Raw genomic sequence first — 24,456 nt, forward strand, 5'->3', positions numbered from 1 at the left:
GCTTCATGGGTGGCAGCGCACCACCCCGAAGCTCCTCTGGGGTGGCTATGGCCACCTCGAGGGCCATTGGGGGTGCCCACGGCTAAGGGTGAAAATTTAGAACTGCTATAACTGCTAATCGCATTAACCGCTAATCGCTTTTGAAAGCGGTTATTGATTTTTTGAAAATTGCTAACCGCTAACCGTTTATATATATATATATATAATTTTATTATATATTTCATATAATATATATAATTTTATTATATATATTTATTTGTATGCTGTGTAGAAGACTATAAGTGAAGCGATGATTTACAAACATTGTTATAATTTTATTTGTATTATATATTGCATAGATTTGTAGAAGGCGACCAACATGGATTTTGGTAAATAGCAATTTTTAATGCTAAAATGACCATGAAAAGGAAAAGAAAAATTGTTTAAAGTGAGCCCAAAAACCGGCAAAAAAAAAAAAAAGCCCAAAAAAAGCGGTTAGTAAAAATGACGGTTATTTGGATGCGGTTAACCTTCTAGCGGTTAGCAGAGGTGGTTAGTAAAATTTACTAACCGCCTAGGCGGTTGCAGTTAGCAGTTTTAGTCACTAACCGCTAACCACAACTGCCTTTTCACCCGTACCCACGACCACCTATGGCCGCTTATGTGAGTAGAGGTGGAAGGCCACCCACTTTATTTTTCATTTTTTTTTTTTTAATGAGTTGAAAAAAAGGGGGTTTAGTAATTTTGATTAAATTCCAGTGTTGTTACCAAATTAAAAAATATGAATAACTATTTTTTTCCACTATCTTTTATTCCCAATAACAACTATTTAATTTTCTAATAGAATACGCATTTCGTGAACCAAACGAGCCTGTACCAATTATGAGCTACCTCATCAATTTGTAATTGATTGTGTTGTAAAAGTTTTAAAACCCCCAATCATTTTTCATCTCATTTTACTCCAACAATGTGTGATGTGGCACTGCCTCGTCAACCAAAAAATTTATAAACATGAAAATGCAACGTGAAAAACATATTTGTCCAGCCTCTATGGACCTTAAAGGAACTTTCAATCATGGTTGCCACCACCAACGAGTAACTACTTGATAGTCGCAACCACCAAATCAGGTGGTCACCATCCCTCGCCTCGCATGGTGGTTGAGGTGATACCGACTAAAAAGGGGGTGGGGTGGGGTGCGGTGTATTTATAATATATATATTGGTATACATTTTAAACACATGTTAATATAATAGACTAAATTGAAAGAAATTTCTCTCACCCTACCTAGTCCCCCATGTATTTTAGAAAATTGTTTAAATGACGTATTTTTACTTGCAACCAATTTACAAAAATCTCCTTTTCATCCTGGAATGGTTCTGTAATCACCAATATCCTCCCAATGGTAGGCGCTTGAACTCAAGGTTGCACAGTAGTTGCTCAGCCATGCGGAAGCAGATTTGAGAACATGAAGCTCGCCGCCAAGGAGATCCCGAGCAATTTGCTTTCGAAGAGCAAGCTTTTCACACATGGAGGAAGAGCTGACAGGCGCCAGAGGCTGTACGCACAAACAAGAAACTCAAAACAAAGAAAACCCTTCTATTAACAAGACAAGAGCAATCATTGGATAATGTAGAAATGGGTTGGATATTTTATATCATCATCGTTTTTTCTCCTCATTTTAGTAAAGACTAAGAACATAATTTACAGTCGGGTTCAAATGTACACCCCACTTTCAATCAAAGATGAGCAATAAAATCTACACTTTGATCTATATTCACTGCCATCTGTAATATTCTGCTTTTTAGTATTTTCTTGATATTTTTATTTGAATCAAACAACATCATCTCACTAACTATGCTGACTGACTTGTAATTTAAATATTAAGGTAAGAAACAGTAAGTGAGCTATAGCGCCATGAATAATACAAAATAAAACTTGACGCTACAAAATCATATTTAGCCTAGGTTTTTATCTAATTTGGATTTAGTACTTGGGTTTTCAATTTCAAGAATAAGGCCTTTAAGTTTTGCTTGAGTTTAAAATTGATATCTCTTATCACTTTACCATCAAAATGAACAGTTTGTCATCTGCCACATGTATCTCATTTAACACGTCAACGTCTATATCAAAAACCTAATACAATGCCACGCCAACGGAACTGAAGTCTTTGTTATTGTGGGTTTATTATTCTTTAGGTTCTCAGCTTTTGTGTTTCTCTAAGTTCTACATGTCAAATCAATTTTTTTTTCTTTTTTTGTCTTTTTTTTTTTTTCCTATGAATGACTTAATACTTGTTGACATGGCAATTTATTGGAGTGTTTATGACGTGTTAAATAAGACATGTGACATATGACAAACTGTTAACTTTAACGGTAAAATGACAGAAGGACCTATTTTAAATTGGGCAAAGCCTATGGATTGTATTATTAAAAATGAAAGCTTAAGGACTAAATTCAAATCAGATAAAAACTTAAAGACTACATACGACTTTTCCCTAAATTTTAATAGCAAACCACGTTATCTTATTGACAGTCCAACCAAACAATAAAGTAAAACCCATCGGGTCTTTACCTTCATGGCTGCATTATATTCCTCCATTATTTGAGTGATTCGTAATAACAGTATCTCGTGTGCCTGGATCTCTTTGCTTCTGTTCTTCAAAGGACGTCTAGCCAGCCTGCCATCATTTTGTGCGGCTTCCGAAGACAAATCACTAAGTTCTGAAATTTGATCAAGACAACATTAAGGAAATACTAGCATGTAAACAAATTACACCACATACAAGAATAATGTGATTTAAAGCACACCTTCAGGAGTGGTGCAAGATAGAACACGAGCAAATGCACGAAGTGACTGTGGCAAACCTCTCCCTTTTCCTTTAGCGGACCTCACTTCCCTATATGATTTTGAGTCATTATAAACAGATGGTTAACTGAAAGCAATCATCATATAGAGAAATCTAGACAACATGATTTCTGTGGGTGTCTTTCGGGGGCAGCATGTAAAACCAAATGTTGATCACTGAATGCAGGAAAAATGAGAAATTCACAACCCACACAACAACAAACAAGTCAAAATCAAGTATATTGCAAGGTAAGAAAGTATATTGAACATATCAGTATATTGCAGCAAATAAAGAACTTTGAAAGTGCAAGTAACAATCATTTAAGTGACCTCATAAAGTACCCACAGGATCCATTGGTCACGGCTATTATTATGCCAGCCTCAGATTAAAAAGAAGAAAGAAATAGGCTCCATCAACGTATGCAATGTTTTCTTCCACAATAATCTTGAGTAATTATAAGTATAGGATATTCTATCTGTATCTTGTCACTTAAGTTGAACATCATATTATCAAAATATTACAGCTTTTTCAAACAGCTTGGAATTGTTAATTCTAATGGTAATTGGATAAGTTAGATATTATAAGTTTTGCAGGGTGAAGACACATATCTTGCTGTGCAATATGTTCAGAATAAGTCAGTTTAATTATACTGGAAATCAGTAGTTACAGATACTGGCACTGTTTTCAATAAGGTACAATTTTTCTAGCTGTTGTTCGGATGATAATTAATTGTGCTGCCACCAATTCATACTCTTTTTAAACAAAAGCACCACCATTTATCAGTACTCAAGCTTTCGACTAATCCTTAAATCCAGTCTGATAGAGCTCATGAAATTGCACTATCATTCAATTCATATGGCATTTGATGTTTAAGAAACAAGTATCAGTACCAACTTGATTGTGAAAGATTCCACAGAGGAATTGAAACTATTGACATCTTTGGTTTGGATATGATGTCTTTGCAAAAGTTCAATCTTCATTTCACGTAGAATATCATCACAAGGTATGGTAAACTGGATCTGAACCTGAGTAGCCAAATCATCAGTAAGAGATTATTGCCATGACAAAAATAAACAAGAAAAGCGCTTAAAACAGAATATGCACTATATGGAAATCATCCCATCATAACAAAATCCAATAGAGCTTTTTCAAATTCCAAATTTAAGACTAACCTGGTCATGTATGTTGTATGGAAGAGAAAAGCCAAAGTCCAACATCAGGGTAGCATTTGGAAATTTTCCATATCTTATTAATACCTATACAAATGTTTCAAGCTAACTTCAGAATCATAACTAGGAAAAAAATAATTCTGCAACATTATCTAAGCAGTTACAAGCTTACATTTTGACAGTATACGTTTGTAAACATATAAGCATGAAGGGGCAACTTCTTTTTTTTGGATAAGTTATCAAGATGTAAATAAAAGCGTAAAATGCCCCCAGGTGCACAACAAGTATACTAGAGAAAATACCTAGCTAGGAGGAGAAAAAAAAAAAAAAAAAAAACACGAAAATCATAAAAATTAAGCACAAAAGAAGATACAAAAGCTGTTGTCCAAAGATAAAGAGCATAAAAGAATAAAGATATAAGCTCCTCTCGCGGTCTTCAAAACTCTTATCATTCATTTCCCTCCAAATGCACCACAATAGGTAAGTAAGCACCATCTTCCACACAACAACATTCCGGGTGCTACAGCAGCCCACTTCTAGGCATAACCCAAGATAACTCCTTAAGGCGTAAACAACCTCACAATAAAGAAGCAAATGGTCTATGAATTCCCCATTTTTCTTACACATACAACACTTGTCGACCACAATGACAAGTCGCTTTCTAAGGTTGTCCATGGTAAGGATCTTTCCTAGAGCCACTAACGAAACAAAAAAAGCTGCCCTCAAGGGAGCCTTGGTCCGCCAAATAATCTTCCAAGGTAAATGAGAGCCTTCATTGTTTACTGGAGCTCTGTCGTCTCAATAACACTTAAAAAGTAGTTGTTCTTATTATTTTATAAAATACACATGAATATTGTTCAAGGAGACAATACATGATTCCGGGGCTCTTCAAACTTCTGCTTAATTTAGAAAGTAACTCAAAACCTACAATTCTTTTTCTACTCTTGGAGATACCACTCTACATGAATATGCTGTCATCCTTAGACAGAATTTTAAAGTATAATTTAACCAATATGCAGATTATTAAGATGTACCAATTTTTAAGCAGCGAATTGTCTCTTTCTTGGTAATTATGGTTTGCTTAAGAGTAAGTAAAAGAAAAAGAACAAGAGATATTAAAATACTGAGTGCAGTTTGTTGTTCACAGAGACATAACTCAATTGAGGAGTGCTACACATCCCAAATTTTCCTCCCAAAAGTTGGTTCTCAAGTGATGTGTCACCATCTCATGAGATTTATTATTTTGGGAAGTATGTCACTAACTCATAGGATGGTGACACATCATTTGAGAACAACTTTTGGGAAGGAAGTCTTGGGATGTCTAGCATTTCCCAACTCAATTTACATTATGTTAATTAAAAAACTTCTTGCCAGGTATGTTAGCAACCAAACAAAAATGGCACCAGAGCCTTAAAAAGATATTAGAAAAAAAGAAGCACTAGAAGAAGCTTCAACAATCTAAAAGAAAAGGAGGGGATGGGCTCTATAGCATAAGCAGAGCGTAAGTCCACCACAAAACTGTAAAACATGACAAAGGCAGTGACAGAAAGCAGCACAAGGTTGTCGAATTTCAACTCTAGATGATACATACCTACTTCTTACATAGAGCAACCAAAATCAGAAATTCTGAACAGAAATATAATAATTATTTCTAAAGGGAACCAAATTGTTTAAATTAAGGGAAAGAAATACTCAGAGTCTGACCTGTTCACCAGGACCATAATTACGATCAGCAATTACCTGCACAGATATAAATTGAACAAGCCCAATTTAACAGATATAAAAACAGCTATATATATGGGGGCAGGGGGAAGGCTTTGTCCTTGGAGGGGGGTCGTTTATGGATGCAATAGAAACAACAAAACTGGTGCATGAGAACAGAGTTGAAAATGCTGTAAAAAATGAAATGTCACAATATTTGTTTTCAAAATTTCATGTCGAAAATTAATTCTCTCCTATGAATTAACTAAATTTTGCCATAACAACACCATCTTATTTTGAATACCGAGAAAAAAAGAGGAAAAAGAAAACTCAATTACTATAATTTGATCATGACCATTGTAAAAATTGCAAATAAAGAAATTAGAGAGAGAGAGAGAGAGATTACTTCTGAGACTTGTTTGTCTTCATCACTCAATACAATTGATTCTGAAGCTCCATCGTGATTTAAAAAGTCAGCAAATGGAATCTACAAAATAATATAATAATTAAATGGGTGATTATAGAAAAAGAGTCCAAGGAGTAATTATTCATAATCCTTCAGAACAAAAGATGGATGTCGTCATAACAAAAGTAATACCAGAGATAATCCCCTTGTGCTTCCCCATGCTCGAGAACCAACTGTTAAATTCAAAATAAACTTTCAAATAACTTAAAAGAATAGAAACCCACACAATTTTTTTTTTAAAGTGGTTTTCATTAAAATGCAAAAGGGTGCACCCAAGTATGCAGGAAGTATACAAGAGAAATATCTACCCAAAAAAAGGATAAAAAAAAATCACGAAAACCCACACAATTACCACAACAAGATAAACTAAAGCCTCATTCACAATAAAACACAGGAAGTTAAGACAAACGGATATGTAAAAAGACACATTTTCCACAGTTGCACAAAGATAAAAAATAGGCTACCAACTATCTCTGAAAGTTTATGTCATAGTACACCACTTTACCATAATATAAATATAAAAACTGGACATCAGCGTCAAATAGAAATAGTACAGCCTCTAATGAACAGAACAGAAAAACTAAAAGATTCAAGCTTACCAAAATAATAGTATTTTAAATATCAAAAACCTTTTAACAGGGTCTCGTCCAGGATGGTTAATCCATAAACCAAGAAACTGGAGGTGATGGGTTAATCACCAGCTCAATAGAATATGACTCACTAGGGAAAAACATCAACTCCTTATTGCAGAAGAGCAATATGACAATATCTACCAAGTACAGTGAAACTTCAGCTCTTTGGATTCGCATAGGTCCATTAACACCAGAATGACTTCATAAACTCAATGGATCAAATTATCATATTTTGCTAATCAAAGCATAGCCAATTATTGATGCAACTTTATGTTGATCAGAACTATTTTTCACTAACCAAACTTTAATCATAACAGAATCAACTCATGAAATTCATACTGCAGAGACTTCGATAATCAGCTTTTTTGTTGAGAGAGAGAGAGAGAGAGAATTATATGTACTCCAGCACATGATTCATGATGGCAGAACAGATCACAGGAAGTACGTAGTTCCAAATGAAGTTACTTACCTAATGCACATGCATGCATGAAATCCTTATATGTGATATCTCCAAGAAGTTCAGGGATGCGTTGAAGAGCCCGAAATCATAAGACAAGTTAAATCATAATCAGATATATTACAAAAAATTACCACAAAAAGTCAATATGTAGTAAGATAAGATGAGTACACATGACATACATTTCACTTAAGATTGGCCCCCATTAATATGTGCATTGCACCGTTTAATATGGCAATTTTTTAATTTCTTTGTTTGGTTAGTTAATTATGTAGAAAACCAAATAAAACATTAAATTGTACGTAATGGTAAGACATCCCTAGAGCTTTGGATCAAATAGTAAGGGTTGGGGTAGATCTTAGGCTCAAATCTCACCGGTAGGAAAAATGTCAGGACAAAAAAAAGAAGGAAAAAAAAAAGGAAGTAAACAAACAAACCCAAAAAAAAAAAACAAAAACAAAACAAAACAAAAACAAGAACAAAAAGATTGATGTATCAGAGTAGTTGCACTACTAGCATTATTGATGGCAGCAAAGCAACATCGCTTTTTGCATATTTTTTCAGTTGTCTTGTACTAAATCTGGAAGAGAGACAGAGAGGGAGGGAGAATTTGTTTTCCATTGTCCTGTCCTCATTCTTGTTCAGTTCAGAAGTTATTTGTCCCACAAAACAGTAGCTTAACAGAGTAACTGATGAGATTGCCAGAATTTATGCCCATTTTTGTTCACAATCTTTACTTATCAAAAAAAAAAAATTTGTTCACAATCTTCACCAACAATTGAATAAGAGTGTAAATCTGAAGGTTGAAAACATTCAAAGCTGATGAATGTTCTCTAGAACATGGAAATATATCTTAAATGAACTATAATATATCTTAAAATTATTACAACCCTATGACTCTTGGGACAAGAGTAATCAGCTTATCTTACTACCATTCTTAAATCAGAATAAGAGTTGGTGATAAGATTGCTGAAGTCCAAAGCCATACACCATCATGGGCATAACCACCAGCCGGAGACAAAAAGCTAAACATACACATGCATGCGTGTGCATACGTGTGCATGGCATACACACACACACAGAGAAGCACAGATGTGTGTATGAAATCAGCCGAAACCAAAGAAAAACAGATTGAAGTACTTACTGGCTTGATTGCCCAGAAATCTTTTTCAATTTGAGATTTTTGATTGATTGCTTCCTGGTATACTGAGCTTTGATGAATCATTCCTAACTCACCTTTGCTCCAGAATATCTACAAAGATTTAAACCACATATCACAGACATATGTATGCTAATAAGATAAAGACCATTATGCTAAGAATAAGAACAACCAGGTTCTTTTTCTCATATTATTGTAGTACAGCGAGGGTAGCCTTCCCCCTCCCAAATCCTTTTCCTTTCAATAAGTTAAACCCAAGACCTCCCCCTTATTAAAGGGGTTACTACTTTGGCTTCAAAGCCTACGGCAGTGTTCTAACTGAGAGATGAAAATGCTTGTCGTGAAATATTGCTGCTTTAAATTAGATATAATGGTGGGGCAGCCAATGTAGATATCAAGTTCCATCCATCCATCCATTAATCTATTAGAAAAATCACAAAAAAAAAAAAAAAAAACAGGTTCCACACCACTGATTTAATACATGTACAAATGACGAGAGCAAGCCCTTAACAGAATTATTGCCAGCACTTTCCAGAAATCCTACCTTTTTGAAACTGCAAATTTTCCACAGAAACTACATTCCAGTGAACAGTTGACTGTATGACCTTAACTCAGAAAATATTTATGATGCAACAAGAACAAAGGAATCACTTACTGTATTGTGCATCTCCCCATGCTGAGGAAGACGACTGATGTAAGGGGCCCATTCAGATTTCTGCAAATAAAGAAATAGATAATAGAAAAAAACATTGAATTCTTCATATAAGCTAAAGATAGCAATGCAACAAGATAAACAAAAATTTATTCTGAAATAAGCAAGCAAATGTAAAATACACACAACCACTCATCAATATAGATACAAACTTTCATATAAAGCATACAAAAAGAAAAATAATATTACCTGGCCGAGTTTCTGCTCAACAAGAACTACAACAGCAAGCTTAGCAATATTCCCAACTTCATCACCTAACAAAGATTTGATTTCCGGAAGAAGATTATCTGGTGTTATTTCCTGCAAATCAAGTAAGTAAATCAAAGTACATTTAATTTGCTCACTATTGCAAGATGTGTCTTACAAGGGTACAGCAAAGTTTATCAATCATATACCACACAGTAAGGAACCTTCAAAATGTATTCTCCAGTTTGTATGGTTTTAGAAGCAAACAAAGACCTGAATGCAGGAAACAAATGTAACCAAAACCAAGCAAAATAATAATAGTAATAATGAGATCCATATTGACTATACATACACCAATAGACAATCCAATACTTTTCAATGACAAAACTTATATGATTTTCATGAACGATGCTTTTGGAGTATTATAACAAAACACAAACCTTTTCCATGCCTAAAACCATAACTCTTCTTCGGTAGGCAGAGAAGGAACGCATGCACGCTTGCTCATAGCCAACACCATCAAAATTTACCACCAAAAACTCAGGAGTTGAATGCAAGACTGTTCGAGTTATCAATATGAATGGTAACCAAACTAGATTGCTACAAACTTTCAAAACTTCCACATAATGTAACTAATGTGTTTCAATTTGGTTGAGATGCTAGTATTGTTTCAATTAAAGTTCCTATTCAATCTGGTAAGCAACTGAAGAGGGCTATAGAAAACAAGCAAGGTATCCTACAAAAAAGAACCTGCCATAAGCGGATTTGCCAATCGAAAGCACTGATGAGATCTTAGCCCCAGCTTTTTGCTCCAACCATGGAAGAAAATCATCACAGTCCTCATCCAAAGAGCATGACCCCTATCAAAAACAATGTGGCAGCATGAAAGACTTTGCTAAAGTAATGATTAAGTGATTGAATTTACCTATTTCTATCATTTTAAGCTTTTAGGATAATTGGTGGTTTACCATGGTATCAAGCCAAAGGTCAGGGAATCGAATCTTGACTCTGTCAAATCACTTCTATTTAAATTAAATATTTCACGTGTTGGATCTTACCTATTAAAAATGAGTTTAAACCCACGTGTGATGGTGAGTGTTAATTTAATGATTAAATGATTAAATTTATCTATTTCATGTTAGCTTAAGCTTTTAGAAAAACTGATAATTTAACACTCTCCATCATTACTCCAACAGACTTATTTGAGCACAATTAGTTTAGTTTAGCTAAAATGTTGAGTGAATCCCAAACGAGAAGCCCCCCGTTTGGTTGCTGAGAAAAATGATGAAAATAAACGAAATTCTCTACATACATTCAAACAAACAGTTCTATTAGGAATTATAAATCCGATAACATTTGCTTTGCTACAATTGGCCAAAGATAGAGATGTTGGATCGAAACCTGGGGTACGGATAAGGATGATAACTTGAGCTTGATGCGGAGATTATGAGGGACAGCAAAGATTAGACGTTGATACAACCGGAGGTTGAAGGTTCGAGTTGCCCAGAGCATTGCAGGGTTGAGAGCGGTCAAAATGTCGTCGTTTTCAAAGGGTTCCCAGGCAGCAAGTTTATCTCCGCAAGATATAGCAGTTAAGCTGAGACTGGGAAAGCGAATTCTCCGGGTGCCGAAAGGACAAATTTTTTTTCGTTGGAAATTTTTTTGTTTTGGAAAATAAACCCGCACCTTCAAACTCCTCAGACTTCCCAAATTCTTCCTTCTTCTTCTTTTTTTTTTTTTTCCGTTAATTTTCAAATATTGTGTCACTGTTTATTATTTTGAAAAATATATTCTTGACAATGACACGTTATTTAAAAATTAATTTTTAAAGAAAAAATAAAGTTATAAAGTGTAATATTTATCCTTAATTTATTAATTATAGACTATAGAAATTTGTCAATATCCTTATATTTAGTTTGGTGAATCGACTATCGTCCACGTCTAATGAAACGAAAGTCATTAGTTCGAATCCTCTTTTTCTTTCCATGTGTGACATGTTAAAAAAAAAAAAAAAAAAAAAAAAAGTCTCCAAACATACTCACTATTTGGGTGAAAATTTTTGAAGAGTCAATAAAATTCATCAACAATAGTGAACAGTATTGTATCATTACTCCTTAGAGCATTCCCAGCAGACTCCCTATAAGGGAGTCTGTTCCCTAAATTTAGGGAATATGTCTAAAAAATCGCAAAAAACGTCCTACAGCAGATTCCCTATATGGTTCCTTAAACCATCAGCTGCTACAGTTGAACCCAATGTTTTGGGTTCAACTGTAGCGATCCACATGCTTATTAAATTAGAAAAAAAATATTATCTCTCCTCTCTCCTCCCGTCTCATGTCTCTCTCACCTCTTTCTCTCTCTCGCACCACCAAACCAGAGATCAAACCAGACGTCTCTCTCTCACCTCTCTTTCTCTCTCTCTTGCACCACCAAACGATCAAACCATAAACCCAGATCGATCAAACGAGATATTTCAGATCGAATCAGAGATTTCAGAGATTTCAGACCAGAGATTTCAAACCAGAGATTTCAGACCCATAAATCAAATCAAACCAAAGAAACCTAGAAATCAAATCAAAGGCACAAGGCGTCAAGGCGTGTGAGCGCCAATTGGGTCGCAGTTGGATGGGGTCGCGTTGTGCGCGGGGCTGGAGTCGCTGTCGATAAAGAACTCGGCGGACTTGGACGACATGGGGTTGATAGCGATCGCGAGGGGGTGTTGGAAATTGAAGAAATTTGAGGTGGTTGGGTGCAAGAGGATCACAGGGACAGGAGTGAGGACATTAGCTTCCTTGTTGGGAGGAGAAGAAAAGGAAGAAATCACAGGAAGAAGAAATGGGTTGCTGCTGTGCTGCGCCTGTGCTGCATCGGAAAGAAAGAAGAAGAAAATATGAAGGAGAGAGAAAGTGTAAATTAAAGGAATAAAATATAAAAAAAGTAAAATAAAAATACAATATTTTAATGATATAGGGAAGTATTTAGGGAAGCTATTGTGGAGTAAATTGATATAGGGAAGCAAAAAGTAGTTTGGATCCTTAAATTTAGGGAAAATGATCGGGTAGCTGCTGGGAATGCTCTTAACCCATACTTAATAACTCTACAGTTTTTTTTTTTTTTTTAATAACTCTACAGTTGAAAAAGACTCATTGTAGTCTTTAATACTAAAATCATATCCACATTTGCTTTCTTTAACATCTTGAAACTTAAGCAGATATAAATTTTTGCCAATTTCCTTAAAAGTAAGGTCTTATTGACTCTCAGATATTTAGAATCAGATCTCTTCAGATTTTTTTAAATAGGAAATTCTCATTTTTCAAAATTTAAATCTTCCATTACATGTAACAGTTTAAATAAAATGTAGAGGCTTATATGTTACAAAGCAAATACCATTAATTGTAGATTGGAAAGTCTCACTGTATATTATTTTTTTTCCCTCCATGATAATAGTGCCAACCAAACATAGATCTATGTTGCCTCCTTGGTCTGCTTTGATTGTAATTCCTTTAAAGAAATGCTACATATTCTAAATTTAATTTTTAAAAGTTATTTTATCAAATGATGTGTCACTATATTATGAGTTGGTGACACACTTTCTAAAATAATAAATCTCATGAGATGGTGACACATCATTTGAGAACCAATTTTGAGGAAACAAATTTAGGATATGTAGTATTCCTCATTCCTCTATGCTCTTCGTATATTTTATTTAAGAAAAATTAATTTGTTAGTATTTAGTAAAATAAATAATTATCATTTTAATATGAAAGTGACAAAAAATGTTGATGTAGCTTAATGAGCGCCACTTTATTATATGAAAAACATATGAAATGATCAGTTTTAAATCTGTGATAAAGCTAAACAGTTGAATTAAATTTTTAAAAATTCAAGGAGTATGCAAAAAGGGATCCGACTTGCATGATGTAGTGGAAAACGGAAATGGTACCATTTTGTTTAGCTAAAAATTAGGGAAAACGGAAATGGTACCATTTTGTTTAGCTAAAAATTAGGGTTAAAAAAATCATTAAAACTTAAAAATTATTTAAAATAATAATTAAAAAGGCAAAAATATTAAAAAAACTAAAAAAAAATAAAGAAAATAAACTAAAATAAAATGGGGTGGCCGGCCATCTGGGGGTGGCTCTAAACTTGCTGCAGACTCGCTGAAGTCCAACAAACTTGATGCAAAGTCTGGCAACCCTGAGGTGAGGAGGACGAACTTGAGTTGAGGCCGCGGGGCCATTGGTGGAACTGCAGGTTCGTTGGCGTCACTCATTGGTGGACATTGGAGCTTGCTGCTTGTGGGACTGCGTAGTTGCTGGCGAAATTGCAGGTAGAAACTACTGGGTCGTGGGCGGAGACCACTAGTTTGTTGGCGGGATGAGATTCCATTTTCATCGCCAAACTCGTCACCATCATGTCGATCCTCATTGTCGGAGGCCCGAAGTGGTTGGAATCACCATCCTCCTTGTCGGAAAGAACTGCCGCTTCCTCCGTATCGACATCAACCTCTTCTTCTCTGCTCTACCAAGTCTTTCGCTGTTGGCATCATACTTCCTACTGGGTTCGTCCACTTTTTTTCTTTTTTTTTTCTTCTTCTTTTGGCCTTTTGGCGGTGGCCGGTCACCTTATTTTGTTTTAATTTAAATTTTTTAATATTTGTACATTTTTAATTATTATTATTTTTTAAAATTTTTTAGTTTTAATGGATTTTTTAAACTTAATTTTTAATCGGACAAAACGGTACCATTTAGTAGAAAACGGCACCGTTTCCACTAACCGGCGGTAGTGAAAAAAGCGGGTTTACTTATAGGCTAAAAATTTGAAACCTTTATCCCTAATGATATAAATTATTTATTGACATAATTGAAATCCTAATAACATAATTTAAACCCTATCAATATATATAATTAAATTCATGACACATTACATTTATTGGTTTTGTATGGAAAACTTGTATAATTCTCGAAATTTCAAAATTTAACCACGTTTGAAAAGTGGGGGGGAACTCCACCTGGAGGCTGGAGCTCAAAGTAGAAACCGCGAAAACCAAAAAAAATAGCGCTCAAACACCTTGCCACGTCATCGATCCACTGCTTAGTTGAACATGCAATCTAAGCCACACGTTAAAAGATCGACGGGTCATAACTTCCCCCAAAACCCGCATCCCGGATCGACCCCAGAATGCCATCCTTCAGGTCTCCACTATAAGTGTCACAGGATTCATTCTTCACCCCAACAAAGAAGCAATCTCTCTCTCTCTCTCTCTCTCGCGTTTCCTTGAAGGTGGTTCAGAGCATTGTGCGATTCAGGTTCGTCTTCGGTTCCTTTCTCCATCGATGCAGGGGTTTTAGCTCTGTTCATCTTCTGCTCTTTTCATTCAAAATATTACTTGAGCAATGGCTTTTTTTCCTTTACTGTGTGTTCCGGCTGCAACGAGATTTTAGGGCTTCGTAGCTTTCTATTTATCGGTTTTCCACCATTATTGTTCAAATATTCCTCAAATTTTGAATGGTTTAAACCCTGATTTGATTAATTTGTACGAATTCGCGTCCTCATATATTGTTTTACGTTTTCGATTTTTCAGATCTCTCATTGAACAAAAATGTCTGGCCGCGGCAAGGGAGGCAAGGGGCTTGGAAAGGGAGGAGCGAAGCGACATCGTAAGGTCCTGCGCGACAACATCCAAGGCATCACCAAGCCAGCCATTCGGCGTTTGGCTCGCAGAGGAGGCGTGAAGCGCATCAGCGGCCTCATCTACGAAGAGACTCGTGGAGTGCTCAAGATCTTCTTGGAGAATGTGATCAGAGACGCCGTTACCTACACTGAGCACGCTCGCCGCAAGACTGTGACCGCCATGGATGTGGTCTATGCGCTCAAGAGGCAGGGCAGGACCTTGTACGGGTTCGGTGGTTAGGTTTCCAAAACAAGTCTTGCTGTCAAGAATTGGGGAAGTGGGTTTTGGGGGTAGAATTGGTATTTGCTTGCTTTGTTTCAATTTCCATGGAAATGTTATGCCATTGTAAGTAAGTACTTGTCGTGTATTGTGCTAATACAGATCGGGAATGAAATCGGTGTTTTATCCATGGCTTATTGTTAGTTTCTGAGTTCGTAGTTTTCAAAATGTAATCCTTTAGATATGTCCGCTTTGGATTGATTGAATCGCCGCCGAATGCTTGACCCTCCTAAGAGGAGTTGAAAAGTTGCAGGGAGTTGTGAAAGGGGCTTTTGTTTGATTTTCTTTGACGAACAATTTGTTTCAACAGGTGGAACCTTTTGCTTAGACATAGGATTAGTAATTTTTAACATGTTTTTCTTCTTAATACGAGATTTGATGATTGTGATTTAAGAGTTGAAATCACTTGATTAAAAGAATTGGGTTAGTGCTTGTTTTTTCATCATGTTTTGCATGCTAAATTTACTGATGATTTTTTTCCTTTTTAATTAAAAATTAATCTAAAGGTATTAAGGTATTTAAATTTATGAGAGTTTCATGAGAGGGTACTTTCAATTGGTATTTCAAGTTGAGCTGTAATTGTAGTGATTCTCCAATTTGCTCTCTTCTGCGGGTTGCAATACCAAAGTAAAAATGGTGAAATTGGTTTCTAATGGATAGCTTAATCGGCTGTGAATCCTGCCTCATGAAGTGAAGGTCACTAGTTTGAATTCTCCTTTTTTCTTCTCTTGTGTGAACATGTCAAAAAAAAAAAAAAATGGTGAAATTGAATTTTTATTTTTTATATTACATTAATCATATTTTATTATTTAAATTAAAAAAAATCACTATAAAATAAAGTTTTTGTACTTTTTCATACATAAATCAACTATTGTTACCGTATAAGTCACTTTCTTTTTTTAAGTCAATGGCAAACAGTTTCAATTTATTAGGTATTAAAGGAATAGCTTAATTAGTTGGGGAGTATACCTCATGAAGCTATGTCTCATGAATTAGAGATAATTAGTTGAAATTTTTTCTTTCCTTTTTTCTGTTTGAATATGTTAAAAAAAAAAAATTATATAACATTCATTTTATTTTATTATTTCAATTAAAAACCTACTATAAAACAAATTTTTTTTTTTTTTTTTTTATACAAAATTTCTATTTACTTTATATAATTTTTATTCATTTTATATTACATTAATCCCCTTTAAGCCAAAAACTCATTATATATGTCCATTACGAAACATGGCGAACTTGTGACATGTGAGGGCCTGGTGCTTTCATTTACGGACCTGTGGCTTGTGGAGTCTGAATATTGTGTACTGGGCTGGGCCGACCTATTTCCATTATCGGAGTAGGCTGAACAAATGATTACCTCGCAGTTGGATCGGGTCATACTGGTTCTCATTCATTTGGGCTATAATTTTGTTATATAATGTTTTATTAGCAATTTGAATCTCAATTAGAGATGAAAATAGGATAAAATAAAATAACTATATACTAAATACAATAAAATAAAATAACTATATATATAGTTATTTTATTTTATTGTATTTAGTGGTGTAAATAGGATAAAAATTATTTTTATTCTAAATGAAATGGTGTATAGATATTTCATAGTTAATAATATTTTATTTTATTGTATTTAACGGTGTAAATGAGATAAAGATTATTTTTATTTTAAGTGAAATAGAGAATAGATATTTCATAATTAAAATTTTATTTTGTTACATTTAATAGTATATATAATTTCTTGTGATGTATATGCTGTCATGCTATTTAAAAATTTAAATAACGTGATAATATATACACAATCAAATGCATAAATATAAAATAAAATGAAAATGATCATGTTTGTGTTAATGACATTACTTGGTGGTAAATATATTGTCACAAATTTTAAATAATGTAATATTATGTACACAGATAAATGTAAAAATTTTGGTATCAAATAATTTGGAAGAGGTTGAATTTTTATTTGGGTGGGTGATGTGTCGGTTGTAAAAATTAAATTTGGAAAACTAGGGGCATAGTAGTGTTATTTGGAAAAAATTCGACCTGTCGGCTATATTTTCACAAAGCCTAGGGATTTAATAGCAACATTTAGACGAAAAGGAAAGTAACAGGGGAAAAAAGGCAGCAACTACTTGACATAGAAAAAGCCAGGCAATTTCCTGAAGTACTCACATGCCAAAAAGTTTAATCAAACAAGAAAAAGAAAAAGAAAAAAAGCAAAAGAAGATTAGAAAGGAAATAAAATAAAATATTCCCCCGGAAAGGTGCGGAACGCGTCAGACGATAATTCAACTAGGATAGGTAGGAAGAACACGTGTCATAAAACTACTTGACAGGCAGGTCGTCAGGGCCAAAGCGTGACCAAGACTCTATCATATCTCATACTTTATTTATTGGCAGTGGACAGAGGCCACCGCTTTTATAGATAAGGAGATACACGGCTGAGTATGAACGCAGAAACCCTAGGCTTAAGATCTAGGCTAGATATATTAGATTCTCTCCCTCTTTCGCTTCTTTCTTTGTCATTATCGTCCTGCGCACCGCAATTCCTCGAAGTTGCCGAGCTTGACGGAAACCCCTCTGATTTGCCTTCCTCTTCGGTTGGTAATTTCTTCCTTTGTAAACATCGATTGTTTCGGATCATCTTCCTCTCTCTGTTATGAATTTGGTCAACGTGTCTGTGTGTATCTTTTTTCTTTTTTAATTTCAGGTACTTCCTGGAAATTGTCTCTCTTTTTTATTTTGTTTTCCTTTTAATTTTGTAGTCCGATCTTTTAAACTTGATTTAGTTATTTCCTGGAAACGATTGCTGTTTAATAAACTCGGTGTAATTGTGTTCTCCATTCTGCATATTTGATTTAGTTCCATTTTCTTTTTCTGTTTTTTCTGGACCTTTTATTTTTTTGTTCGTTTTCGGCGCCTGATTTGTGAAAACGGTGGGGAAAATTTATGGATCTGTTTGTTTGAAGAGATCATGTTATTTTCCGCACGCGTTAAAGTTACAATTTTTAAGATTTTTGGATGCAATTTTTTTTTTTTTTAAATTTTCCGTTTGCCTTCAAAATATTTGCTGAAAACAGTTTTTTTTTTTTTTTTTGTTCTTCTGTTTAAGGAACGGATCTTGTAGTATATTTTTACGGATCTAAGTATTTTTTATGTAAACATGCAAGGAAAAATACGAGTGGATATGGATTTTGTTTCTTTTTTTGTTGTCTTTTGATCTAAGATCATGTTCAGGTCAGGGTATAGTTTTGAATATTTGTAGTTTAATTTTGCTGGATTTGCAGTTAGTTAGCGTTTGATGAAGATTTATTTGTATCCTTTAAGGGTTTTTTTTTTTGTTTGCGAGTGAAGATTTATAATCTAAGATGTGTTTTTGCTTGTGTTTTGTTCTAAGATCATGTTTAGGGTATATGTTAATTTTGTTGGATTTGCAGTTGGCGTTTGTTGAAGCTTTATTTGCATCCCTCAAGATTTTTTCTTCTTTGCTCCCAATGAATATTTATAATGCAAGATCTGTCTTGCTCTGTGTTTTCATCTTAGATCCTGTTCAGTGTTTGACAAATGCTATTTTTGGTTTTGTCATTCATAAGGATTTCATCATTGTTATTTTTTATTTTTGATCTGGACCAATTTATGATGGCATAGCTTTGTCTTTTGTATTTGCAGGTGATTACTACTTGTTATCCATCCTGGAGTTTAGCATTCAGAAGACTAGGTTAAATTGGCTAGTTTAATATCAAAATTAATTTAGAAATTTAATCAAGGAATTTGCTATTGGTTTAAGATAGAGAGAAGGATTATAAGTTTGGCAAATCGTGAAGTCATGCCAATTTCAGGAAACAAAGAGGTTTATTTCTTTACTAATTCTCTGCTTAGATTGGGTAGTGATACAGATTTCTTGTTCTTTTGAATATTTGTTTTGACTAATATTTTGTTTGCAGACTGGGGTTAGATCCATTTCCAGGCAGTCTAGTGATTACATTGCAGGTGTTCCTATCAAGAAGAGGAGGTTCCCGTTATTCAATTCTCCTCCACCTCTATCTGAAGTTCCTTCCGACTCACTAATGAAGGAACAATCCAACTCACTACAAAAGGGACAATCTGACTCACTACAAAAGGAGCAATCCAACTCACTACAAAATGAACAATCCGACTTGCTACAAAAGGAACAATCCGACTTGCTACAAGAGGAACAATCAAAATCACTACAAAAGGATCAATGTGACTCACTACAGAAAGAGCATTCTGATTCACTACAGAAGGAACCATCTGGTTCACTGTGGAAAGAACAAGCTGATTCGCTGCAGAAGGAACAAGCTGATTTGCTGCGGAAGGAACAATCTGATTCACTGGGGAAGGTGCTATCGGATTCGCTGCGGAAGGAACAATTTAGCCCATCTCAGGGGTCAGCTATATCAAATGCTAGCCAATCTCAGGGGTTAGCTATATCAAATGCTAGTGTTGCAACAAGTTCTGCTGCTATGTCTGATGCAAACGAGAAACCTGTATCTGAGGAATGTGAAGGGAGTTCTGATGTTACAAATGTTACTGTGGTCCAAAGCAATTCTTACACTAAGATCAAACTTGAGGAACCAAGCCTCAGAATTCACTCTGGTTCTTTGGATGATATTGAAAGCAAAGACAAGCTTGTTGCGGCCGAAAAATCTACATTTCCTATGACTTTGGGAAAAGCCAAGTTGCAGTTAGCACCAAGTGAAGCTCGTGCACTTAGTGTGGGGAAAGAGATTTATAGCAAAGAAAAAATTGAAGGCAAGTGTAAAGCCATGATTCATATGGCTCCACAGAATATTGAATTGACACTAGGTATAAAGGAACATCTTTTTCCAGCTTTGGCAGATCAGAACAGTGATGGGAAAGGCCAGGATCAGGATAGTTTAGAGCCTGGTTTGCTGAATTTGTCTTTGAGCAAGGAATACACTGGCATTCAGTTGAAAAATGATGATGTTGAGTCAAATAATGGTGCACAGCGGTGTGCCAATAGGGCAAACTGGGATCTGAATACTACAATGGATGCATGGGACAGTTCTGCTAATGATGCAGCTGCAGGTCAAGTATCTGTTGATGGGTTTAATAAATCTGATTGCACACAAGACGTAAAACCTTTTATTTGCTCAACCGGGATGATTGGAACTCCTGCTGCTCCCAAACTGCATAGCCTTGTATTGAGTGAGAACAGAGCTAATTTTGCCGTACCGATCAAACCATCTTGCCAACAAAATAAATTAGATGACCCTCTTCATTTAGGCCTTAGTCCATCCTCTCTTCAGCCATGGGTGAGCACGCCGCCTTCCGCCAGCATATGCTTTCCAAGATTGGTGGCTTCAACTAGCAATTTGAACAGGGTTAATTATAGGACTGTGAAATCCGAACCATTTGATGAGAACAGCAAATTAGATGATAGGGGATCTAAAGCCAATAATATGGGATTATTATTAGATCATAGAACTCCAAAGCATGGATTAGTTGAGCCGTGCAGTCTTAACAAATCTTCAAATACTAGCACCCTGAAATTAGTTGATCGTGCATCCATAAAAACTGAAACAGCTCATGAGGGTTTTCGCGAAGCACTTAATACTGTAGAGGGGACTTCACAAGAAGTAGATAAACAGGTGCTGCAAGGTTTGAGTAATCATTCTTTTGCTGTGGCAATGCCTGGAACTGCACAAGTCTCCCGCCCTGTGGGAGAACCTTCTTGTTCAACAGAATTGACTATAGCCAGTGATGTAGTAAACCATGTAGAACACAGTGAACACTCTGTTTCCATAGGGCCCCATATTAATGGGGAGGTTGTGCCTCAGGAAGCATGTGAAAGAGCTATGCAAGTTTCTTTAGAAAAGTCTCTGAATCATGATGGTAAAGAATCAAGTACTTCTATGGTGGCAGATACTGTAAGAAGTGGAGATGGAAATGCTTATGATTCTGAGCAGTGCAGATTGAAATCCATGAATGAAGAGTTCCATGATATGCGGGGAAGTGAAGGTTCGGTAAGTGATGAGGAAAAGATTAATATATCTGCTGATATGCTAGAGGAAGATTCTTATAGTTCTGATTATGAGTCAGATGGGAATCATCCTTCAGCTAGGGCCGTGGATACAAAACAAGATGGTGAAGAAGATGATTATGAAGATGGTGAGGTAAGGGAACCTCTAGTGCACAATGCAGTAGGTGAGCCCATATTTGAGAAACAAGAAGTAGAACACATTGATCAAGGTGACTCTGATAATAGAGACTTGGACATTGTGGGACAGCCTGGTGATTATCATCCCACTTCATCCTATGCTGAGGAAAAAGAGGCTAAAACAAAAGTTACTGATGAAACAAATAACGAAGATGCTAAAGATTGTGTTGACTCGGTGAAGGGGGACACTGATAATGCTGATAAACTTATGTGTTTGCAAGAATCATTGACTGTTGAAAACCTGGCCAGTGGAGCTGAAATGAAGAGGCCCATTAATGACATACGAAGAAAACCACTTGACGGATCAGGTAGTAAAGATTGCTTAATGGAACAGGACAGAGAATTATCATTTGAGCAAATCACTAAAGGAAACCAAGAAGCTGTTGCTGCTGTTATTCAGTTTGCTGATGAGAATGTTAAAAATATTGATTTTGTGGAAAATAATATTACAGCTCTGCCAAAGATGGAAGCATCTGCAAATGGTGATGATGCAGCTAAGGATGTCAATAGTGGTGGTAATCGGAGCCGCATTATAAATTTGTCTCGGGCTTCTAATGCTTCATCTCCTAGTAAAACAAGACCTATTTCTGCCAGGTCATTGCCATCACGAGCTGGAAGAGAAAGATTACCCGATGTAGCACTTGAGGGAGAAAAGTTTCATTCGCGAGGGAGGTGATCATTCTTTTACCCATGTTTTACTTGCTTATGTACTTCTTTCTTACAGTTTAGTAGTATTATTATTATCTAATCCTTTTAATTTTGTTCAGAGATGAACTATATGTTGAGGGTTCCCATAAATTTTCCCAAGAGAGGCACCAAGATCAGTCACCCAGAAATTCTAGAATAAAATTTTTGCATGGCAGAGGGAGGATCACTAATCAGTTAGACAGTTTACATGGTGACTGGGATTCTGACCGGGACTTCAATCCAGAATTTTATAATGGTCCAACAGAGTTTCGTATTCCCAGAAATAAATATGTATCTGCTGATGCTGACCTTGAATATGATAGTTATAATATTGCACCAGATGGTGCATTTTTTGGCACTGGTCGGGGTGGGAGGAAGCATTTAAATGATGAGAGAGCAGTTTTTCGCCATATACCCCAGAGAAGACGGTCTCCTGGAGGAAGAGATGGGCCTGCTGCACGTGGTGGTGTTCAAATGATTCGTAGAGTTCCAAGAAATGTGAGCCCTGGTAGATGCGTTGATGAAGATGGTTCTGAAGTGGTTGGACTGAGGCATGGTGAGAAGTTCATGAGGGTTTTTCCTGATGATACCATAGATCCCATGTTCACACGTCCCCAACCTGCATATGAGGGAGTAGGCGGTCATTTTGCTCGAGGTACTAGAAACTTTTCTTCTGTTCAGAGAAGGGGTCTTCCCCGAGTTCATTCAAAATCTCCAATAAGATCCAGATCTCGTTCTCCTGTCCCTTGGCCATCTCCAAGGAGAAGATCCCAAGATGGCTTTGGCGGACATCCAGAACTGACTCATCGAAGATCTCCCCCAATTTACAGGATGGAAAGGATGAGATCTCCAGATCGGCCTTGTTTCACTGGAGACCTAATGGTCAGAAGGCAGGGCTCCCCGCAATATATGTCACGATCATCTAATGATTTGAGGGATTTGGATTCTGGACGGGACCATGTTCATCCAAGATCTGTCATTCCCAATAGGAGCCCATCCGGTCGGATTTTACTCAGAAACAGGAGATTTGATGTTATAGATCCCCGAGAAAGAACAGATAGTGATGAGTACTTTGGGGGGCCCATGAACACTGGCAGATTACATGAGCTTGGTGGTGATGCAAATGGTGATGAGAGAAGAAGGTTTGGTGAGAGACGGGGACCTGTCCGTTCATTTAGGCCTACTTACAATGATGCTAATGGTGAGGGTTTTCATCTTAATTCAGAGGATGGCCCTAGGCCTTTTAGGTTCTGTGCAGAAGATGATCCAGAGTTCCATCAAAGAGGCAACTTGAGAGATAGGGAGTTTGACAGGAGGATTAAGAACCGGTCAGGAAATGCGCCTAGAAGACCAAGAAGCATTGAAGAGCAGGAAGCAAATTACAGGCATGGTGGGCAGGTGTGGCATGATGATGGGTTTGATGAGATCTCCCGAGTGAAGAGAAAAAGATTTTGATTTTGATTCTGCTGTGAGTTAGGACTTAGTGTTTTGTTTAAGTGGAGATAGAACTTGCAGACTGAATTGGTCTTGGTAATTTACAGCCTGATCAGGGACATGTTACTTACTCAAAGTATGAATGAAGTTGCCTGTTTGCAGTTTTATTCAAGTTGCGAGAGAAACATCAGATGCTGGCTTTGCTTTTCAGTTGTGTGTGGTTCAAGACTGGATGATTTGCAACCAATGCATGGCTGGGCGTCGTGTACATAGCTTGGTTCTTCTGGTACTATGATGGCTAAATCAACTAAACTCTCATACTATAAGTTCCTACTAATAATGGGTATTAGGGCAGTGTCTCAGCTTTATTTACTAAGTTGTACTTTCATAAATTATGGTGGCGCATTATAAATCTTGGCGAGGTATTTCATATAATCCTTCAGTGAAGATTCTTCTAAAGTTTCTTAGTATCTTCGACTGTTGATTTTGGTGCTGTGCTTGGCGGTCCAGAGCAGGTATGCTTGAAGGAGCTATTAGAACTTTGAATTAATGTTTAACCATCAAGGAATAATTAATAAAGTTGCTAATTGCCTATTATTTGATCTGCTTCACATTCCTCGTTCAATGTTGTGGGAATTATAAATCCTTTGACTTTGTAGGGAGGTATGCATGTAACCCAATAAGAGGCCTGTTGGTACAGTTTCCGCCGCGGAACTGAAGCTTTCATGAAGAATTAAGAAAAAAAGAAATTTGCAGACTCTTATGCCGCTAGTGTATAAATCCAATCAGAAGAGGCTGGAGATAATTGATGAAGAATTTAGTATGGCCTTGTGCATTAACTGCAATACTGATTTTTCCTTTAGCGGGTTTCCT

The 24,456-nt window shown here is 36.0% G+C and overlaps 3 protein-coding genes across 4 annotated transcripts; 2 read left to right on the top strand and 1 right to left on the bottom strand.

The window, feature by feature from the left end:
• Positions 1 to 1,019: 1,019 nt before the first annotated feature.
• LOC132188343 (SET domain-containing protein) lies at positions 1,020 to 11,018 on the bottom strand. Its single transcript, XM_059602767.2, has 15 exons — positions 10,709 to 11,018; positions 10,058 to 10,167; positions 9,517 to 9,580; positions 9,311 to 9,421; positions 9,065 to 9,124; positions 8,394 to 8,502; positions 7,263 to 7,331; positions 6,294 to 6,334; positions 6,102 to 6,182; positions 5,699 to 5,734; positions 3,998 to 4,081; positions 3,720 to 3,850; positions 2,788 to 2,876; positions 2,552 to 2,700; positions 1,020 to 1,535 (listed from the first exon to the last, which is right to left on the bottom strand). Exons 1-15 carry the CDS (start codon positions 10,817 to 10,819, stop codon positions 1,341 to 1,343), a joined length of 1,440 nt encoding a protein of 479 aa, XP_059458750.2. The 5' UTR covers positions 10,820 to 11,018; the 3' UTR covers positions 1,020 to 1,340.
• Positions 11,019 to 14,502: 3,484 nt separating this feature from the next.
• LOC132186802 (histone H4) lies at positions 14,503 to 15,390 on the top strand. The gene is made up of 2 exons (XM_059600867.2): positions 14,503 to 14,616; positions 14,892 to 15,390. The coding sequence occupies exon 2, from the start codon at positions 14,910 to 14,912 to the stop codon at positions 15,219 to 15,221; it is 312 nt and encodes a 103-aa protein (XP_059456850.1). The 5' UTR covers positions 14,503 to 14,616; positions 14,892 to 14,909; the 3' UTR covers positions 15,222 to 15,390.
• Positions 15,391 to 17,674: 2,284 nt separating this feature from the next.
• LOC132188342 (uncharacterized) lies at positions 17,675 to 24,180 on the top strand. Of its 2 annotated transcripts, none has more exons than XM_059602766.2 (4): positions 17,675 to 17,864; positions 18,930 to 19,110; positions 19,205 to 22,134; positions 22,230 to 24,180. In XM_059602766.2, the coding sequence occupies exons 2-4, from the start codon at positions 19,087 to 19,089 to the stop codon at positions 23,602 to 23,604; spliced, it is 4,329 nt and encodes a 1,442-aa protein (XP_059458749.2). In that variant the 5' UTR covers positions 17,675 to 17,864; positions 18,930 to 19,086; the 3' UTR covers positions 23,605 to 24,180. The 2 variants fall into 2 exon arrangements, with proteins under 2 accessions (XP_059458749.2, XP_059458748.2); XM_059602765.2 differs by having other exon boundaries at positions 17,675 to 17,860.
• Positions 24,181 to 24,456: the final 276 nt, after the last annotated feature.

Source organism: Corylus avellana, chromosome 6 (genome assembly GCF_965113065.1).
Source record: "Corylus avellana chromosome 6, dhCorAvel1.hap1.2, whole genome shotgun sequence".
Classification (NCBI taxonomy): domain Eukaryota; kingdom Viridiplantae; phylum Streptophyta; class Magnoliopsida; order Fagales; family Betulaceae; genus Corylus; species Corylus avellana.